General features: G+C 43.4%; 1 protein-coding gene across 1 annotated transcript; it reads left to right on the top strand.

Annotated features, from left to right (window-relative positions):
- The first annotated feature begins 391 nt into the window (after positions 1 to 391).
- On the top strand, positions 392 to 17,571 carry cdc14ab (cell division cycle 14Ab). The gene is made up of 16 exons (XM_079220705.1): positions 392 to 708; positions 2,566 to 2,656; positions 2,824 to 2,899; positions 4,820 to 4,912; positions 5,590 to 5,669; positions 9,209 to 9,275; positions 9,351 to 9,413; positions 11,373 to 11,460; positions 11,564 to 11,794; positions 13,268 to 13,406; positions 13,575 to 13,707; positions 14,064 to 14,152; positions 14,319 to 14,366; positions 14,679 to 14,804; positions 15,801 to 16,020; positions 16,259 to 17,571. The coding sequence occupies exons 1-16, from the start codon at positions 612 to 614 to the stop codon at positions 16,286 to 16,288; spliced, it is 1,671 nt and encodes a 556-aa protein (XP_079076831.1). The 5' UTR covers positions 392 to 611; the 3' UTR covers positions 16,289 to 17,571.
- Positions 17,572 to 17,890: the final 319 nt, after the last annotated feature.

The following is a 17,890-nucleotide window of genomic DNA, read 5'->3' as shown; positions in this document are numbered from 1 at the left end:
TACTACAATATGTAACTTATATATGTACAAGAGACGATTACAACTAAAGTAACATGGATCAATGTGTTACTTGAGCATTCAGAACAATACTCTGATTGTTAAGGTCCGGTATTAAACATCTGGATTCTTATCGAGTCCACACAGATTATATTCATAATATAAACCTCTACGCCGGGTTTTGTTCCTGTCGGACCCTGAACGCCTCACCGTGTGTTTCTCCCAGTAGACCATGAAGGCAGCACGGACTGTTCTGACCTGTGATTGGCTGGTGGTGCTGTGGGCGCGGCCCCCGTTCCTATGGGAACGTGTCTTAAGGAGGGATTTGGTGAATCTCAGGTTCAGACTCTCCGAGCGTCGTGAGGACATGCTAACATGCTAATATGCTAACCCGGGTATAACAACGGAAACGGTAGAAAGGAATCCGACCGCAGGGGCTGATGGGAAACTGAGGATAAAGTTTATTCAAACTTTTAAGAAGTCTCAGCTGTCTGCTAGCCGGCTAACGGCTAACTGAGCTGCTAGCTGTTAGAAAGTTTGTGTGAGACAGGCCAGTAATTAGACGGACCCATGACGCTGGAAGGGCTGAGACAGGCCAGGAATTAGACGGACCCATGACGCTGGAAGGGGTGAGACACTCCCCGATCCTGTCGGTCCTGTTCGGGATGACGAACGATGAGTCCGAGCCGGGGGGAGCTCCGTTCATTAAAGGTACAAGTACTGCAATATAGTTTATTAAAGGTACAGATACGTCAATAGAGTTTATTACAGGTTATTACTTTGTTTATTACAGGTACACGTACTTTGTTTATTACAGATACAAGTACTTTGTTTATTACAGGTACAAGTACGTCAATAGAGTTCATTAAAGGTATAAATACGTCAATAGAGTGTATTGAAGGTACAAGTACTTCAATAGAGTTTATTAAAGGTACAAATACATCAATAGAGTTTATTACAGATACAAGTACTTTGTTTATGACAGGTACAAGTACTTCAATATGGTTTATTAAAGGTACAAATACGTCAATATAGTTCATTAAAGGTACAAGTACTTTGTTTATTACAGGTACAAGTACTTTGTTTATTACAGGTACAAGTACGTCAATAGAGTTCATTAAAGGTACAAGTACTTCAATAGAGTTTATTAAAGGTACACGTACTTCAGTAGAGTTCATTAAAGGTACAAGTACTGCAATAGAGTTTATTAAAGGTACAAATACTTTGTTTATTACAGGTACAAGTACTTTGTTTATTACAGGTACATGTACTTTGTTTATTACAGATACAAGTACTTTGTTTATTACAGGTACAAATACATCAATAGAGTTCATTAAAGGTACAAGTACTTCAATAGAGTTTATTAAAGGTACAAATACGTCAGTAGAGTGTATTAAAGGTACAAGTACTACAATAGAGTTCATTAAAGGTACAAGTACTGCAATATAGTTTATTAAAGGTACAAGTACTTTGTTTATTACAGGTACAAGTATTTCAATATAGTTTATTAAAGGTACAAATATGTCAATAGAGTTTATTACAGGTACAAGTACTGCAATAGAGTTCATTAAAGGTACAAGTACACGCAGTATCTAAGAATAGAATAACTTATGAGTTTATTAAAGAGTTAAGTCATAACAAGTTTAATTCAGTTTATTATGAGTAAAAATTTAAAGTATTAATTGTACTATAATTATTAATTGTACTTCTATACTATATACTAGTATAATGAGGGAAACATAAAAAAACTGGATGAAATGTAAAGAATATTTATATTCATAAAATTCACAATGTGATCCACATCACCATGGTTACAGTGTTTAAACATTTATGACGTCATTGAATGTGAAGTGAGTTTATTGATTGTTGTTGATGTACTTCCTGTTTCTACTGCGATACTTTTATAACGATACCGGAGCTAAACGATACTTTTATAACAATCCCGGAGCTAAACGATACTTTTATAACGATGCCGGAGCTAAACGATACTTTTATAACAATACCGGAGCTAAACGATACTTTTATAACGATCCCGGAGCTAAACGATACTTTTATAACGATCCCGGAGCTAAACGATACTTTTATAACGATGCCGGAGCTAAACGATACTTTTACAACAATACCGGAGCTAAACGATACTTTTATAACAATACCGGAGCTAAACGATACTTTTATAACGATGCCGGAGCTAAACGATACTTTTATAACAATACCGGAGCTAAACGATACTTTTATAACGATCCCGGAGCTAAACGATACTTTTATAACGATACCGGAGCTAAACGATACTTTTATAACAATCCCGGAGCTAAACGATGCTTTTATAACGATACCGTACCTAAACGATACTTTTATAACAATCCCGGAGCTAAACGATACTTTTATAACAATCCCGGAGCTAAACGATACTTTGATAACGATACCGGAGCTAAACGATACTTTTATAACTAAACCGGGGCTAAAGCGATACTTTTGTAACGATACCAGCTGACCTGAGACCAGCTCCTGGACTGTGATCATGGTGTCTGCCTCAGCTAGCTGACCTGAGACCAGCCTCTGTGTCCTCAGAGCGCCTGTACTTCTCCACGCTGCGCAGCAGACCCAAGAGCACGGCCAACACACACTACTTCTGCACCGACGACGAGTTCGTCTACGAGAAGTAAGTCTGATCAATAATCAATGATTAATGATCAATATGTGGAATAACATAACAGCATGGTTCATGAGCTCCACTGCAGCCACATGTTTACCTTATTATTATTATTATTATTATTATTATTATTATTACAGTTATATATAGTACTTATACACAGTTCTGTGTTTCAGTTTCTACGCTGACTTTGGTCCTCTGAATCTGGCCATGTTGTACCGATACTGCTGCAAACTCAACAAGAAGCTCAAGGTGAGTTCACTCTGTCACATCTCCTTCACTCTGTCATATCTCCTTCACTCTGTCACATCTCATTCACTCTGTCACATCTCATTCACTCTGTCACATCTCCTTTACTCTGTCACATCTCATCTCCTTTACTCTGTCACATCTCATTCACTCTGTCACATCTCATTCACTCTGTCACATCTCATCTCATTCACTCTGTCACATCTCATTCACTCTGTCACATCTCCTTCACTCTGTCACATCTCATCTCATTCACTCTGTCACATCTCATCTCATTCACTCTGTCACATCTCATTCACTCTGTCACATCTCCTTCACTCTGTCACATCTCATCTCCTTCACTCTGTCACATCTCATTCACTCTGTCTCATCTCCTTCACTCTGTCTCATCTCCTTCACTCTGTCACATCTCATCTCATTCACTCTGTCTCATCTCCTTCACTCTGTCACATCTCATTCACTCTGTCACATCTCCTTCACTCTGTCACATCTCATCTCATTAACTCTGTCTCATCTCCTTCACTCTGTCTCATCTCCTTCACTCTGTCTCATCTCATTCACTCTGTCACATCTCCTTCACTCTGTCACATCTCATCTCATTCACTCTGTCACATCTCATTCACTCTGTCACATCTCCTTCACTCTGTCACATCTCATCTCATTCACTCTGTCACATCTCATTCACTCTGTCTCATCTCATTCACTCTGTCACATCTCCTTCACTCTGTCACATCTCATCTCATTCACTCTTTCACATCTCCTTCACTCTGTCACATCTCATCTCCTTCACTCTGTCACATCTCATTCACTCGGTCACATCTCCTTCACTCTGTCACATCTCATTCACTCTGTCTCATCTCCTTCACTCTGTCACATCTCATTCACTCTGTCACATCTCCTTCACTCTGTCACATCTCATCTCATTCACTCTGTCACATCTCATTCACTCTGTCTCATCTCCTTCACTCTGTCACACCTCCTTCACTCTGTCACATCTCATCTCATTTACTCTGTCACATCTCATTCACTCTGTCACATCTCCTTCACTCTGTCACATCTCATCTCATTCACTCTGTCTCATCTCATTCACTCTGTCACATCTCATTCACTCTGTCACATCTCATTCACTCTGTCACATCTCCTTCACTCTGTCACATCTCATCTCATTCACTCTGTCACATCTCCTTCACTCTGTCACATCTCATCTCATTCACTCTGTCACATCTCCTTCACTCTGTCACATCTCATCTCCTTCACTCTGTCACATCTCATTCACTCTGTCTCATCTCCTTCACTCTGTCACATCTTATTCACTCTGTCACATCTTATTCACTCTGTCACATCTCCTTCACTCTGTCACATCTCATTCACTCTGTCTCATCTCCTTCACTCTGTCTCATCTCATCTCATTCACTCTGTCACATCTCATCTCCTTCACTCTGTCACATCTCATTCACTCTGTCTCATCTCCTTCACTCTGTCACATCTCCTTCACTCTGTCACATCTCCTTCACTCTGTCTCATCTCATTCACTCTGTCTCATCTCATCTCATTCACTCTGTCACATCTCCTTCACTCTGTCACATCTCATCTCATTCACTCTGTCACATCTCCTTCACTCTGTCACATCTCATCTCATTCACTCTGTCACATCTCCTTCACTCTGTCACATCTCATCTCCTTCACTCTGTCACATCTCATCTCATTCACTCTGTCACATCAGAGGTCACAGGTCAACTGCTGGTTGTATCTAACGTGTTTTAATTGTATCAAAGTGAATTCAAAGTGACAGAAACTTTATTTATAAATGGAGCAAAGGCACAAGTCAGTTTAACAGCTGCTAGTGTGATCAGTGTTATTGATCCTCTGCTGGTCAGTGTTATTGATCCCTGGTCGTGGTCATGTGACTCTTCTTCTCCTCAGTCGTTCACTCTGACCAGAAAGAGGATCGTTCACTACACCAGCTTCGACCAGAGGAAGAGGTCCAACGCCGCCGTGCTGATTGGAGGCTACGCGGTGAGTCTGTGTGTGTGTGTGAGTCTGTCTCTCTCAGTGTGTGTGTGTGTGTGTGTGTGTGTGTGTGTGTGTGTGTGTGTGTGTGTCTCTCTTTCTGTGTGTGTGTGTGTGTGTGTGTCCCTCTCTCTTTCTCTGTGTGTGTGTGTGTGTGCGTGTGCGTGTGTGTCGTGCTGCGTTCAGTGGCAGCTGTGAGGATCGACAGCCCGGTGTCACAAGAACATGATGACGTTGAGAATTTACCTGTGTGATGTATCATGCTTAGCCTAGCTTAGCATTACGACTGTTTACCTGTGTGATGTATCATGCTTAGCCTAGCTTAGCATTACGGCTGTTTACCTGTGTGATGTATCATGCTTAGCCTAGCTTAGCATTACGACTGTTTACCTGTGTGACGTATCATGCTTTGCCTAGCTTAGCATTATGACTGTTTACCTGTGTGATGGATCATGCTTAGCATTAAGACTGTTTACCTGTGTGATGGATCATGCTTAGCCTAGCTTAGCATTATGACTGTTTACCTGTGTGATGGATCATGCTTAGCCTAGCTTAGCATTAAGACTGTTTACCTGTGTGATGGATCATGCTTAGCCTAGCTTAGCATTAAGACTGTTTACCTGTGTGATGGATTATGCTTAGCCTAGCTTAGCATTAACACTGTTTACCTGTGTGTCTATCAGGTGATCTACCTGAAGAAAACTCCAGAAGAGGCTTACAGAGCTCTGACGTCTGGTTCCAACGCCTCCTACCTGCCCTTCAGGTGAGTGCTCCACTGCTGTAGTACTACTACTCTTGTAGTACTACTACCAGAAGAGGGAGGTTTGGCTCCATGCTGAGTTTGTCAAAGGTTCAAACTAAATATACACTTTACTTTAAATACACGGCCGCCTTCAGTGCGGTGAGTACAGGAAGTTACAGTAGGAACATCAAGAGAAGAAGAAGTTACACGAGGAACATGAGAAGAAGAAGAAGAAGTTACACGAGGAACATGAAGAGAAGAAGAAGAAGTTACACGAGGAACATGAAGAGAAGAAGAAGTTACACGAGGAACATGAAGAGAAGAAGAAGAAGTTACACGAGGAACATGAAGAGAAGAAGAAGAAGTTACACGAGGAACATGAAGAGAAGAAGAAGTTACACGAGGAACATGAAGAGAAGAAGAAGAAGTTACACGAGGAACATGAAGAGAAGAAGAAGAAGTTACACGAGGAACATGAAGAGAAGAAGAAGAAGAAGTTACACGAGGAACATGAAGAGAAGAAGAAGAAGAAGTTACACGAGGAACATCAAGAGAAGAAGAAGAAGAAGTTACACGAGGAACATCAAGAGAAGAAGAAGAAGTTACACGAGGAACATCAAGAGAAGAAGAAGAAGAAGTTACATGAGGAACATCAAGAGAAGAAGAAGAAGAAGTTACACGAGGAACATGAAGAGAAGAAGAAGTTACACGAGGAACATCAAGAGAAGAAGAAGAAGTTACACGAGGAACATCAAGAGAAGAAGAAGAAGTTACACGAGGAACATCAAGAGAAGAAGAAGAAGTTACACGAGGAACATCAAGAGAAGAAGAAGAAGTTACACGAGGAACATCAAGAGAAGAAGAAGTTACACGAGGAACATCAAGAGAAGAAGAAGTTACACGAGGAACATCAAGAGAAGAAGAAGTTACACGAGGAACATCAAGAGAAGAAGAAGTTACACGAGGAACATCAAGAGAAGAAGAAGAAGTTACACGAGGAACATCAAGAGAAGAAGAAGAAGTTACACGAGGAACATCAAGAGAAGAAGAAGTTACACGAGGAACATCAAGAGAAGAAGAAGAAGTTACACGAGGAACATCAAGAGAAGAAGAAGTTACACGAGGAACATCAAGAGAAGAAGAAGAAGTTACACGAGGAACATCAAGAGAAGAAGAAGAAGTTACACGAGGAACATCAAGAGAAGAAGAAGTTACACGAGGAACATCAAGAGAAGAAGAAGTTACACGAGGAACATCAAGAGAAGAAGAAGAAGTTACACGAGGAACATCAAGAGAAGAAGAAGAAGTTACACGAGGAACATCAAGAGAAGAAGAAGTTACACGAGGAACATCAAGAGAAGAAGAAGAAGTTACACGAGGAACATCAAGAGAAGAAGAAGAAGTTACACGAGGAACATCAAGAGAAGAAGAAGTTACACGAGGAACATCAAGAGAAGAAGAAGAAGTTACACGAGGAACATCAAGAGAAGAAGAAGTTACACGAGGAACATCAAGAGAAGAAGAAGAAGTTACACGAGGAACATCAAGAGAAGAAGAAGTTTTGAGGTTGTCGTAGTGACAGGAGGACAAAGGGCTCGTTGTCTGGTTATAGAACAGCAGACTGTTGATGGAGGCCACGCCCACTGAGTGACTCACAGTGAGGCGTTCACTGACCGTCAGACTCCTCACCCTCTCTCTCCATGGAGCGAGTCATACGTCCATATGAAGCCCACCTCTGAGCCAATGCACTCCAACTGCATCTTGATATGAAACATGAAGCTGCTGGTTGTGAAAATCACTTTTATTGATTTTTGTTGTTGTTATTAAAAAGCTTTGGTAAACTCGGAAGACTGTTTTCATATTTCTACTCCTGTTTATATGTTTATATGTTTATATATATATATATATATATATATATATATATATATTACCTGTTCAATTTCTCATTAATGCAATTATCTAATCAACCAATCACATGGCAGTTGCTTCAATGCATTTAGGGGTGTGGTCCTGGTCAAGACAATCTCCTGAACTCCAAACTGAATGTCAGAATGGGAAAGAAAGGTGATTTAAGCAATTTTGAGCATGGCATGGTTGTTGGTGCCAGACGGGCCGGTCTGAGTATTTCACAATCTGCTCAGTTACTGGGATTTTCACGCACAACCATTTCTAGGGTTTACAAAGATTGGTGTGAAAAGGGAAAAACATCCAGTATGCGGCAGTCCTGTGGGCGAAAATGCCTTGTTGATGCTAGAGGTCAGAGGAGAATGGGCCGACTGATTCGAGCTGATAGAAGAGCAACTTTGACTGAAATAACCACTTGTTACAACCGAGGTATGCAGCAAAGCATTTGTGGAGCCACAACACACACAACCTTGAGGCGGATGGGCTACAACAGCAGAAGACCCCACCGGGTACCACTCATCTCCACTACAAATAGGAACAAGAGGCTACAATTTGCAAGAGCTCACCAAAATTGAACGGTTGAAGACTGGAAAAATGTTGCCTGGTCTGATGAGTCTCTATTTCTGTTGAGACATTCAGGTGGTCGAGTCAGAATTTGGCATAAACAGAATGAGAACATGGATCCATCATGCCTTGTTACCACTGTGCAGGCTGGTGGTGGTGTAATGGTGTGGGGATGTTTTCTTGGCACACTTTAGGCCCCTTAGTGCCAATTGGGCATCGTTTAAATGCCACGGCCTACCTGAGCATTGTTCTGACCATGTCCATCCCTTCATGGCCACCATGTACCCATCCTCTGATGGCTACTTCCAGCAGGATAATGCACCATGTCACAAAGCTCCAATCATTTCTAATTGGTTTCTTGAACATGACAATGAGTTCACTGTACTAAAATGGCCCCCACAGTCACCAGATCTCAACCCAATAGAGCATCTTTGGGATGTGGTGGAACTGGAGCTTCGTGCCCTGGATGTGCATCCCACAAATCTCCATCAACTGCAAGATGCTATCCTATCAATATGGGCCAACATTTCTAAAGATTGGTTTCAGCACCTTGTTGAATCAATGCCACGTAGAATTAAGGCAGTTCTGAAGGCGAAAGGGGGTCAAACACAGTATTAGTATGGTGTTCCTAATAATCATTTAGGTGAGTGTATATATATATATATACACACATATATATACATATACACACATATATATATATATATGTGTGTATATGTATATATATGTGTGTATATATATATATATATATATATATACACACACACACATTGTCACAACCCGGCTGCAACATGAATGGAGACTAGAAGAGTTCAAATGAATGAATGACATTTGTTTAAAGAATATATAAACTAAAGTGTGTGTGTGTGTGTGCGCTAAAATATTTCCAGTAAACATGGTGAGCTTTTCTCTCACCCTGAAGATATTTTTGAACCTCACACATCTCAGTGACATGTGTCACTGAAGTGTGTGTGTGTGTGTGTGTGTGTGTGTGTGTGTGGGTGTGGGGTTCAGCTAGAGATCAATACATAAGAATATCATGTGACAGCCATGTCAGCTGTGTATTGATCAGCTGGTCTCTGTCTCTTCAGGGACGCTTCCTTTGGGAATTGCACCTTCAACCTCACAGTGCTGGACTGTCTGCAGGGCATCAGGAAGGTGAGCTGTGATTGGCTGGATGGAAGATGACATCATCAGCACTCACCTGAGACTCACAGTGTGTTTGTGTTTCAGGCTCTGCAGCACGGCTTCTTTGACTTTGAGACATTTGATGTGGACGAGTACGAACACTATGAGGTAAAACCACCACAGTACTGAACTGGTACTGGTACTGACACCAATACAGGTACTAGAGGTACCACCAGCACTGCCCGTAGTACCTGTACTAGTAGAACTACCAGAACTACCCGTACTAGTAGAACTACCCGTACTAGTCGAACTACCAGAACTACCCGTACTAGTAGAACTACCAGAACTACCCATATTACCTGTACTAGTAGAACTACTCGTATTACCCGTACTGTTAGAACTACCCATATTACCCATACTAGTAGAATTGCCCGTATTACCCGTACTAGTAGAACTGCCCGTACTACCCGTACTAGTAGAACTGCCCGTACTCCCGTACTAGTAAAACTAGCAGAACTACCCGTACTAGTAAAACTAGCAGAACTACCCGTACTAGTAGAACTACCCGTACTAGCAGAACTACCCGTACTAGTAGAATTGCCCATACTACCCGTACTAGTCGAACTACCAGAACTACCCGTACTAGTAGAACTACCAGAACTACCCATATTACCGTACTAGTAGAACTACTCGTATTACCCGTACTAGTAGAACTACCAGAACAACCTGTACTAGTAGAATTGCCCGTACTACCCGTACTAGTAGAACTACCAGAACTACCCGTACTAGTAGAATTACCCGTATTACCCGTACTGCCCGAACTACCTGTATTACCGTACTAGTAGAACTACCCGTATTACCCGTACTACCAGAACTACCCGTATTACCCGTACTATTAGAACTACCCGTATTACCCGTACTAGTAGAATTGCCCATACTACCCGTACTAGTAGAACTGCCCGTACTACCCGTACTAGTAGAACTACCCGTATTACCCGTACTAGTAGAATTGCCCGTACTACCCGTACTAGTAGAACTGCCCGTACTACCCGTACTAGTAAAACTAGCAGAACTACCCGTACTAGTAGAACTACCAGAACTACCCATATTACCCGTACTAGTAGAACTACCCGTATTACCCGTACTAGTAGAACTACCAGAACTACCCGTACTAGTAGAATTGCCCGTACTACCCGTACTAGTAGAACTACCAGAACTAACCGTACTAGTAGAACTACCAGAACTACCCGTACTAGTAGAATTACCCGTATTACCCGTACTGCCAGAACTACCTGTATTACCTGTACTAGTAGAACTACCCGTATTACCCGTACTACCAGAACTACCCGTATTACCCATACTAGTAGAACTACCCGTACTAGTAGAACTACCAGAACTACCCATATTACCCGTACTAGTAGAACTACCCGTATTACCCGTACTAGTAGAACTACCAGAACTACCCGTACTAGTAGAACTACCCGTACTAGTAGAACTACCAGAACTACCCGTACTAGTAAAACTACCAGAACTACCCGTACTAGTAGAACTACCCATATTACCTGTACTAGTAGAACTACCCGTATTACCCGTACTAGTATAACTACCCATACTACCCGTACTAGTAGAACTACCCGTATTACCCGTACTAGTAGAACTACCAGAACTACCCGTACTAGTACAACTACCCATATTACCCGTACTAGTAGAACTACCCGTACTACCCATACTAGTAGAACTACCCGTATTACCCGTACTAGTAGAACTACCCGTACTAGTAGAACTACCAGAACTAGTATAACTACTCGTATTACCCGTACTAGTAGAACTACCCGTACTATCCGTACTAGTAGAACTACCAGAACTACCCGTACTAGTAGAACTACCCGTATTACCCATACAAGTAGAACTGCCCGTACTAGTAGAACTACCCGTATTACCCGTACAAGTAGAACTGCCCGTACTACCCGTACTAGTAGAACTACCCTTAGTACCCGTACTAGTAGAACTACTCGTACTAGTAGCACTACCAGCTCTACGGTTTGACCTGATGGAATCTGTAATGGCTCCAGTGTCGATGCTGCAGACTTGTTTGTGGGACTTGAACCTGCGTCTCTGTGTTTGCAGCGGGTTGAGAACGGAGATCTGAACTGGATCGTCCCGGGGAAGTTTTTGGCCTTCAGCGGACCTCATCCTAAAACTAAGATAGAGAACGGTGCGCTGCAGAGAGACTCCCTGAGGGGGATGTTATCACTATTGTTGTCATCATACCCTGTGACTGACCTGGTGAACTCCTGTGGATGCTCCGCCCCCTGCAGGTTACCCTCTCCACGCCCCAGAGGCGTATTTCCCGTACTTCAGGAAACACAACGTGACCTCCGTCGTCCGTCTGAATAAGAAGATCTACGACTCCAAACGCTTCACCGACGCCGGCTTCGACCACTACGACCTCTTTTTCTTAGACGGCAGCACGCCCAGTGACATCATCACACGCCGCTTCCTGCACATCTGTGAGAGCACGGACGGCGCAGTAGCTGTCCACTGCAAGGGTGAGGACTTCCTGTCCTGAACTACCACTTCCTGTCCTGAAGTATAACTTATACCCTGTCCTATAGCATAACTACTTCCTGTCCTGAAGTACCACTTCCTGTCCTGTAGCATAACTACTTCCTGTCCTGAAGTACCACTTCCTGTCCTGTAGCATAACTACTTCCTGTCCTGAAGTACCACTTCCTGTCCTGTAGCATAACTACTTCCTGTCCTGAAGTACCACTTCCTGTCCTGTAGCAAAACTACTTCCTGTCATGTACCATAACTACTTCCTGCCCTGTAGCATAACTACTTCCTGTCCTGTACCATAAATACATCCTGTACTGAAGTACCACTTCCTGTCCTGTAGCATAACTACTTCCTGTCCTGAAGTACCACTTCCTGTCCTGTAGCATAACTACTTCCTGTCCTGTAGCATAACTACTTTCTGTCCTGAAGTACCACTTCCTGTCCTGTAGCATAACTATTTCCTGTCCTGTAGCATAACTACTTCCTGTCCTGAAGTACCACTTCCTGTCCTGTAGCATAACTACTTCCTGTCCTGTAGCATAACTACTTCCTTTCCTGTACCATAACTACTTCCTGTCCTGTAGCATAACTACTTCCTGTCCCGAAGTACCACTTCCTGTCCTGTAGCATAACTACTTCCTGTCTTGTACCATAACTACTTCCTGTCCTGTAGCATAACTACTTCCTGTCCTGAAGTACCACTTCCTGTCCTGTAGCATAACTACTTCCTGTCCTGTAGCATAACTACTTCCTGTCCTGTAGCATAAATACTTCCTGTCCTGTCGCATAACTACTTCCTGTCCTGTACCATAACTACTTCCTGTCCTGAAGTACCACTTCCTGTCCTGTAGCATAACTACTTCCTGTCCTGTAGCATAACTACTTCCTTTCCTGTACCATAACTACTTCCTGTCCTGTAGCATAACTACTTCCTGTCCTGAAGTACCACTTCCTGTCCTGTAGCATAACTACTTCCTGTCCTGTAGCATAACTACTTCCTGTCCTGTAGCATAACTACTTCCTGTCCTGTACCATAAATACTTCCTGTCCTGTCGCATAACTACTTCCTGTCCTGTACCATAACTACTTCCTGTCCTGAAGTACCATAAATACTTCCTGTCCTGTAGCATAACTACTTCCTGTCCTGAAGTACCACTTCCTGTCCTGTAGCATAACTACTTCCTGTCCTGTAGCATAACTACTTCCTGTCCTGTAGCATAACTACTTCCTGTCCTGTAGCATAACTACTTCCTGTCCTGTAGCATAACTACTTCCTGTCCTGTAGCATAACTTGAGATTGAGATTTCTTGACGACAAAAAATGTCCCCTTGGGGTTTAATAAAGTATATAATCATTCATTTATTCAATCAAAATAGATGTAGTACAGGTAGAGTGGCTGCAGTAATGTACTTCATCAGTACAGGTAGAGTGGCTGCAGTAATGTACTTCCTGTGTGTTGTCAGCTGGTCTGGGCAGGACAGGCTCTCTGATTGGCTGCTACCTGATGAAGCTCTACCGCTTCACGGCGGCTGAGGCCATCGCCTGGATCAGAGTGTGCCGCCCGGGATCTGTGATCGGACCCCAGCAGAACTTCCTGGAGGAGTGAGTGTGTGTGTGTGATATTATAGCATTACTGTTATACTGCAGTATTACTGTTTTTGTTTTACTGCAGTACACAGTATAATAATAATAATAATAATAATAATAATAATAATATGTATTATATTATTAATAATAATAATAATAATAATAATAATACACACTTTACAGGAAGCAAGCGGCGCTCTGGTTGCTAGGTGACAGCCAGCGTTCCCAGAAGGCCAAGCTGGAGGAGAGAACTGTTCATCACCTCATCAGCACCATGGACGAGCTGTCACTGGAGTCTACACACAGCCTGCACGAGGTACACACACACAGCCTGCACGAGGTACACACACACAGCCTGCACGAGGTACACACACACAGCCTGCACGAGGTACACACACACAGCCTGCACGAGGTACACACACACAGCCTGCACGAGGTACACACACACAGCCTGCACGAGGTACACACACACAGCCTGCACGAGGTACACACACACAGCCTGCACGAGGTACACACACACACACACACACACACACACACACACACAGACCCACACACACAGAGACACACACACACACACACACACAGAGACACACACACACACACAGAGAGACACACACACACACACACACTCACACTAGTATCTCACGGTGTGTTTGTTTCGCTCCCCAGGTGGAGGCGATGTACAGCGTGACTCAGGGTGACAAGCTGAGAGCCTTGAAGAGCCGGCGCCCCCGACCCGCCACCACAGGAGCCCCCAGGTACCTGCAGGTACCCCTAGGTACCTTATTGTACCTGCAGGTACCCCTAGATACCTTATTGTACCTTCAGGTACCCCCAAGTACCTTCTGGTACCAGGTCCAAGCCCGGGACCAGAACCATGTGTCCTCCTTCTGTCCTCACGCTAAGCTCACCTGTTTGTTTCAGAGTGGAGGAGCTGAAGGCTCACAGCCGGTCGGCCTCTCAGCCGCTCAGGTAACTACTGCTGTTCCATCATGGATTCTCCGTAGAGGGTTCAATAATCTGAATATATATATATATATATAATGATCTGTAATAACCTGTTATTCACAGGGAACCACAACGTTAGCTTCACGCTAACGGAGCGTAGCTAATGGTGCTCCCGTTTGATTGGTTACAAGCAGAGGAGACGTCTCCTGTTCTGTGTTTTGTTTGTGTTTCTTATACAATATGAAAAAGAAGTTAGAGTTTCTCACTAATGGGTTGCTTTGCTGATATTAAGCAGTAATCAATGCATGTATTGATAGTATGTGTCACCGTGTTTAGATGGTCGATCGGTGGGCAGGGCCCCTCCTCCCCCATCAAGTCCTCCAAACTCCCAGCATCCTCTGCTTCTGCTGCCGCCAAGAGGATAGGCAGAAGTCCGTCAGCAACGACCTCCAACATCAGGAGGTCAGTTACCGCTCACTTCCTGTCTGACTCACTTCCTGTCTGACTCCCTTCCTGTCTGATTCACCCGACCTCCTGTCTGACTCACTTCCTGTCTGACTCACCTGACTTCCTGTCTGACTCACTTCCTGTCTGACTCCCTTCCTGTCTGATTCACCCGACCTCCTGTCTGACTCACTTCCTGTCTGACTCACCTGACTTCCTGTCTGACTGACTTCCTGTCTGACTCACCTCCTGTCTGACTCACCTGACTTCCTGTCTGACTCACTTCCTGTCTGACTCACCTGACTTCCTGTCTGACTGACTTCCTGTCTGACTCACCTCCTGTCTGACTCACCTGACTTCCTGTCTGACTCACTTCCTGTCTGACTCACCTGACTTCCTGTCTGACTGACTTCCTGTCTGACTCACCTCCTGTCTGACTCACCTGACTTCCTGTCTGACTGACTTCCTGTCTGACTCACCTCCTGTCTGACTCACCTGACTTCCTGTCTGACTCACCTGACTTCCTGTCTGACTCACTTCCTGTCTGACTCACCTGACTTCCTGTCTGACTCACTTCCTGTCTGACTCACTTCCTGTCTGACTCACTTCCTGTCTGACTCCCTTCCTGTCTGATTCACCCGACCTCCTGTCTGACTCACTTCCTGTCTGACTCACCTGACTTCCTGTCTGACTGACTTCCTGTCTGACTCACTTCCTGTCTGACTCACCTCACTTCCTGTCTGACTCACTTCCTGTCTGACTCACCTCACTTCCTGTCTGACTCCTCCTGTCTCTGCCTTCCTCTTCATCACCAGCTCCTGTCGTATCTGTTAGTACTTGTACACAGCGGGTACACAGTCAGTAGTACATGTTAGGATTAATACCCAGTTGGTAGTATCTGGTGTGAACTGGTGTTTTAAACTGGTGTGAACTGGTGTTTTGAACCGGTTTAAACTGGTGCGACTGGTTTTAACTGGTGTTTTAAACTGGTTTCTGTTGTTGCCCCACCCCCAGCTCTCGGTTGGCCAGCTCTCTCTCTGATCTTTACGCTGAGGACTCCTCCCTCCCGTCTCCTCTGGCCCCGCCCCCTCTTAGTCGCTATGGTAGCAGCCCTCGTGGCGCGCAGCACGAGGTCAACAACAACAGCAGCGGTCCGTTCGGGGCCTCCAGGCCGGGCCCTCAGGACTTCAGCCCCTACAGGAGCCCGGGCCGCTACCTGAGCCGCTCCATACCTGTAAGCCCCGCCCCTTTCTGCTGATTGGTTCTCTCTGTTCTGACATCATTAACACCGCTGATGCTTCTTCATATAAAAAGATCAGTGTTTCATAGATAATAAAGATATATACTCACATGACCAGGTGTGAAGCATGTTGTAGTCACATGACCAGGTGTGAAGTATGTTCTGTAGTCATTTTGTGTGTGTGTGTGTATAAACACAGATGATATATAACTTCTGTCTTTATGGCTTTCAGTCTCTTCAATCCGAGTACATCCAGTACTAGAACTACAGAACTTACCTGAGGACACATTACCCACAATCCCCTGTGTCGGTCTCTCAAAGGGAAACTAATAAAGCAGCAGTGAGTGGAGTTATGTTAATGAGTTGTATGTGAATGGTATGTTAATGAGCTGTATGTTAATGAGCGATACATTAATGAGCTGCATGGTAATGTGCTGTATGTTAATGAGCTGTATGTTAATGAGCTGTATAATAATGAGTACTATGTTAATGAGCGATTTGTTAATGAGTGATATGGTAATCAGTGATATGTTAATGAGTGGTATGGTAATTAGCTGTATGTTAATGCAATGTATGTTAATGATGTAAATATGATTGAGGATCACATTTAAAACATTTGTTTGGCAGAAGAAGATATATTTAGTTAAAGAAGACAGATTTTATATTTCTTATTTGTGTCAGAAGAAGATATTTTTCGTTAGATTTTTTTTAATGAACTGAGAGGTCAGACCCTCCGGCATCATGCTGACAGTATTTACCGGGGATCGGTCTGTATTCATGGTTTTCTGATCAACAGCAATAATAATAATAATGGAAGAAGAAGAAGAAGAAGAAGAGACCCCAAAACTCAGGAAAGGGTTAAAGTGATGTGTTTACTGACCAGCGGAAGTGTAGTAAAGGGGAATTCTGTCAGTCCTCAAGGAGCAGCTAGTAAAGCAAACGATGAACAGATGGACGTTTGAAAACAAGTCACATTCCAGTTGGCTTGTTGGAGAACAGCCGGTACTTATGAGAATCACAATGCATTCTGGGTAGATTTGTGTCTGACTTGATCCAGACTTGCTCTGACGTCATGAACACTTGATCATCAATGACCTCACATTGGCTTAATGCATGATGGGAAACACCTGATCAGAGAGCTGATTGGCTCTCAGATGTAACAACAAACGTGACATTTATTAGAAAAATGCTATTTTTCTGTTTAGTTGTGATATTTAACTCTAGATTGTTGGTTATTAGTCACCGGCGCGGCTTGTGGCGTTACACCGACGCAGCTCGTGACGTTACACCGACGCAGCTCGTAGCGTGTCACCGACGTATCCACACATTGATCGTCTTCAGGAATGTCTGTGAGCTATTGATCGTAAAATGTTTCTCAGGCTTCAAAGTGCCTTGAAGATGATATCGGGAGCTTTATTTTCATACTCTGTAGAAGATATTTGTAAGGAACCACATCCTGATGGATGATATTTAAATGAAGAACTGTAATTGTTGCTCATTCTGTATTTTAATGTTGAAGTATTTTGTTAAAGGGAAAAGTTTTTATCTGAGACAGAAAATAAATGAATTACTTTTCTGACACCTTGTTCCTGTTTTTTTTAATATTTGTGGTTTAAAGACGGTGATAACATGTCATGTACTCAAGTACACATGTACACTTCATCTCAGATATATTGTAGTACAGATCTTGTCTGACGAGGTCGGACACTATGAACTCTGGGTAACGGAGACGAGGTCGGGAGAGGACACAAGGAGAGAGGAAACAAGGAGAGAGGACACAAGGAAGTATGTTTTAAGAGGCATGAGACGTCCTTTCCTCTCACATCTGACTGATGACACCAGCAGCCTCCAGATGCTCCGTCAT

This window comes from Taurulus bubalis, assembly GCF_910589615.1.
Source record: "Taurulus bubalis genome assembly, chromosome: 7".
Taxonomy (NCBI): domain Eukaryota; kingdom Metazoa; phylum Chordata; class Actinopteri; order Perciformes; family Cottidae; genus Taurulus; species Taurulus bubalis.
The sequence above is the reverse complement of the archived record's forward strand: the minus strand, read 5'-3'. Positions and strand labels throughout refer to the sequence as shown.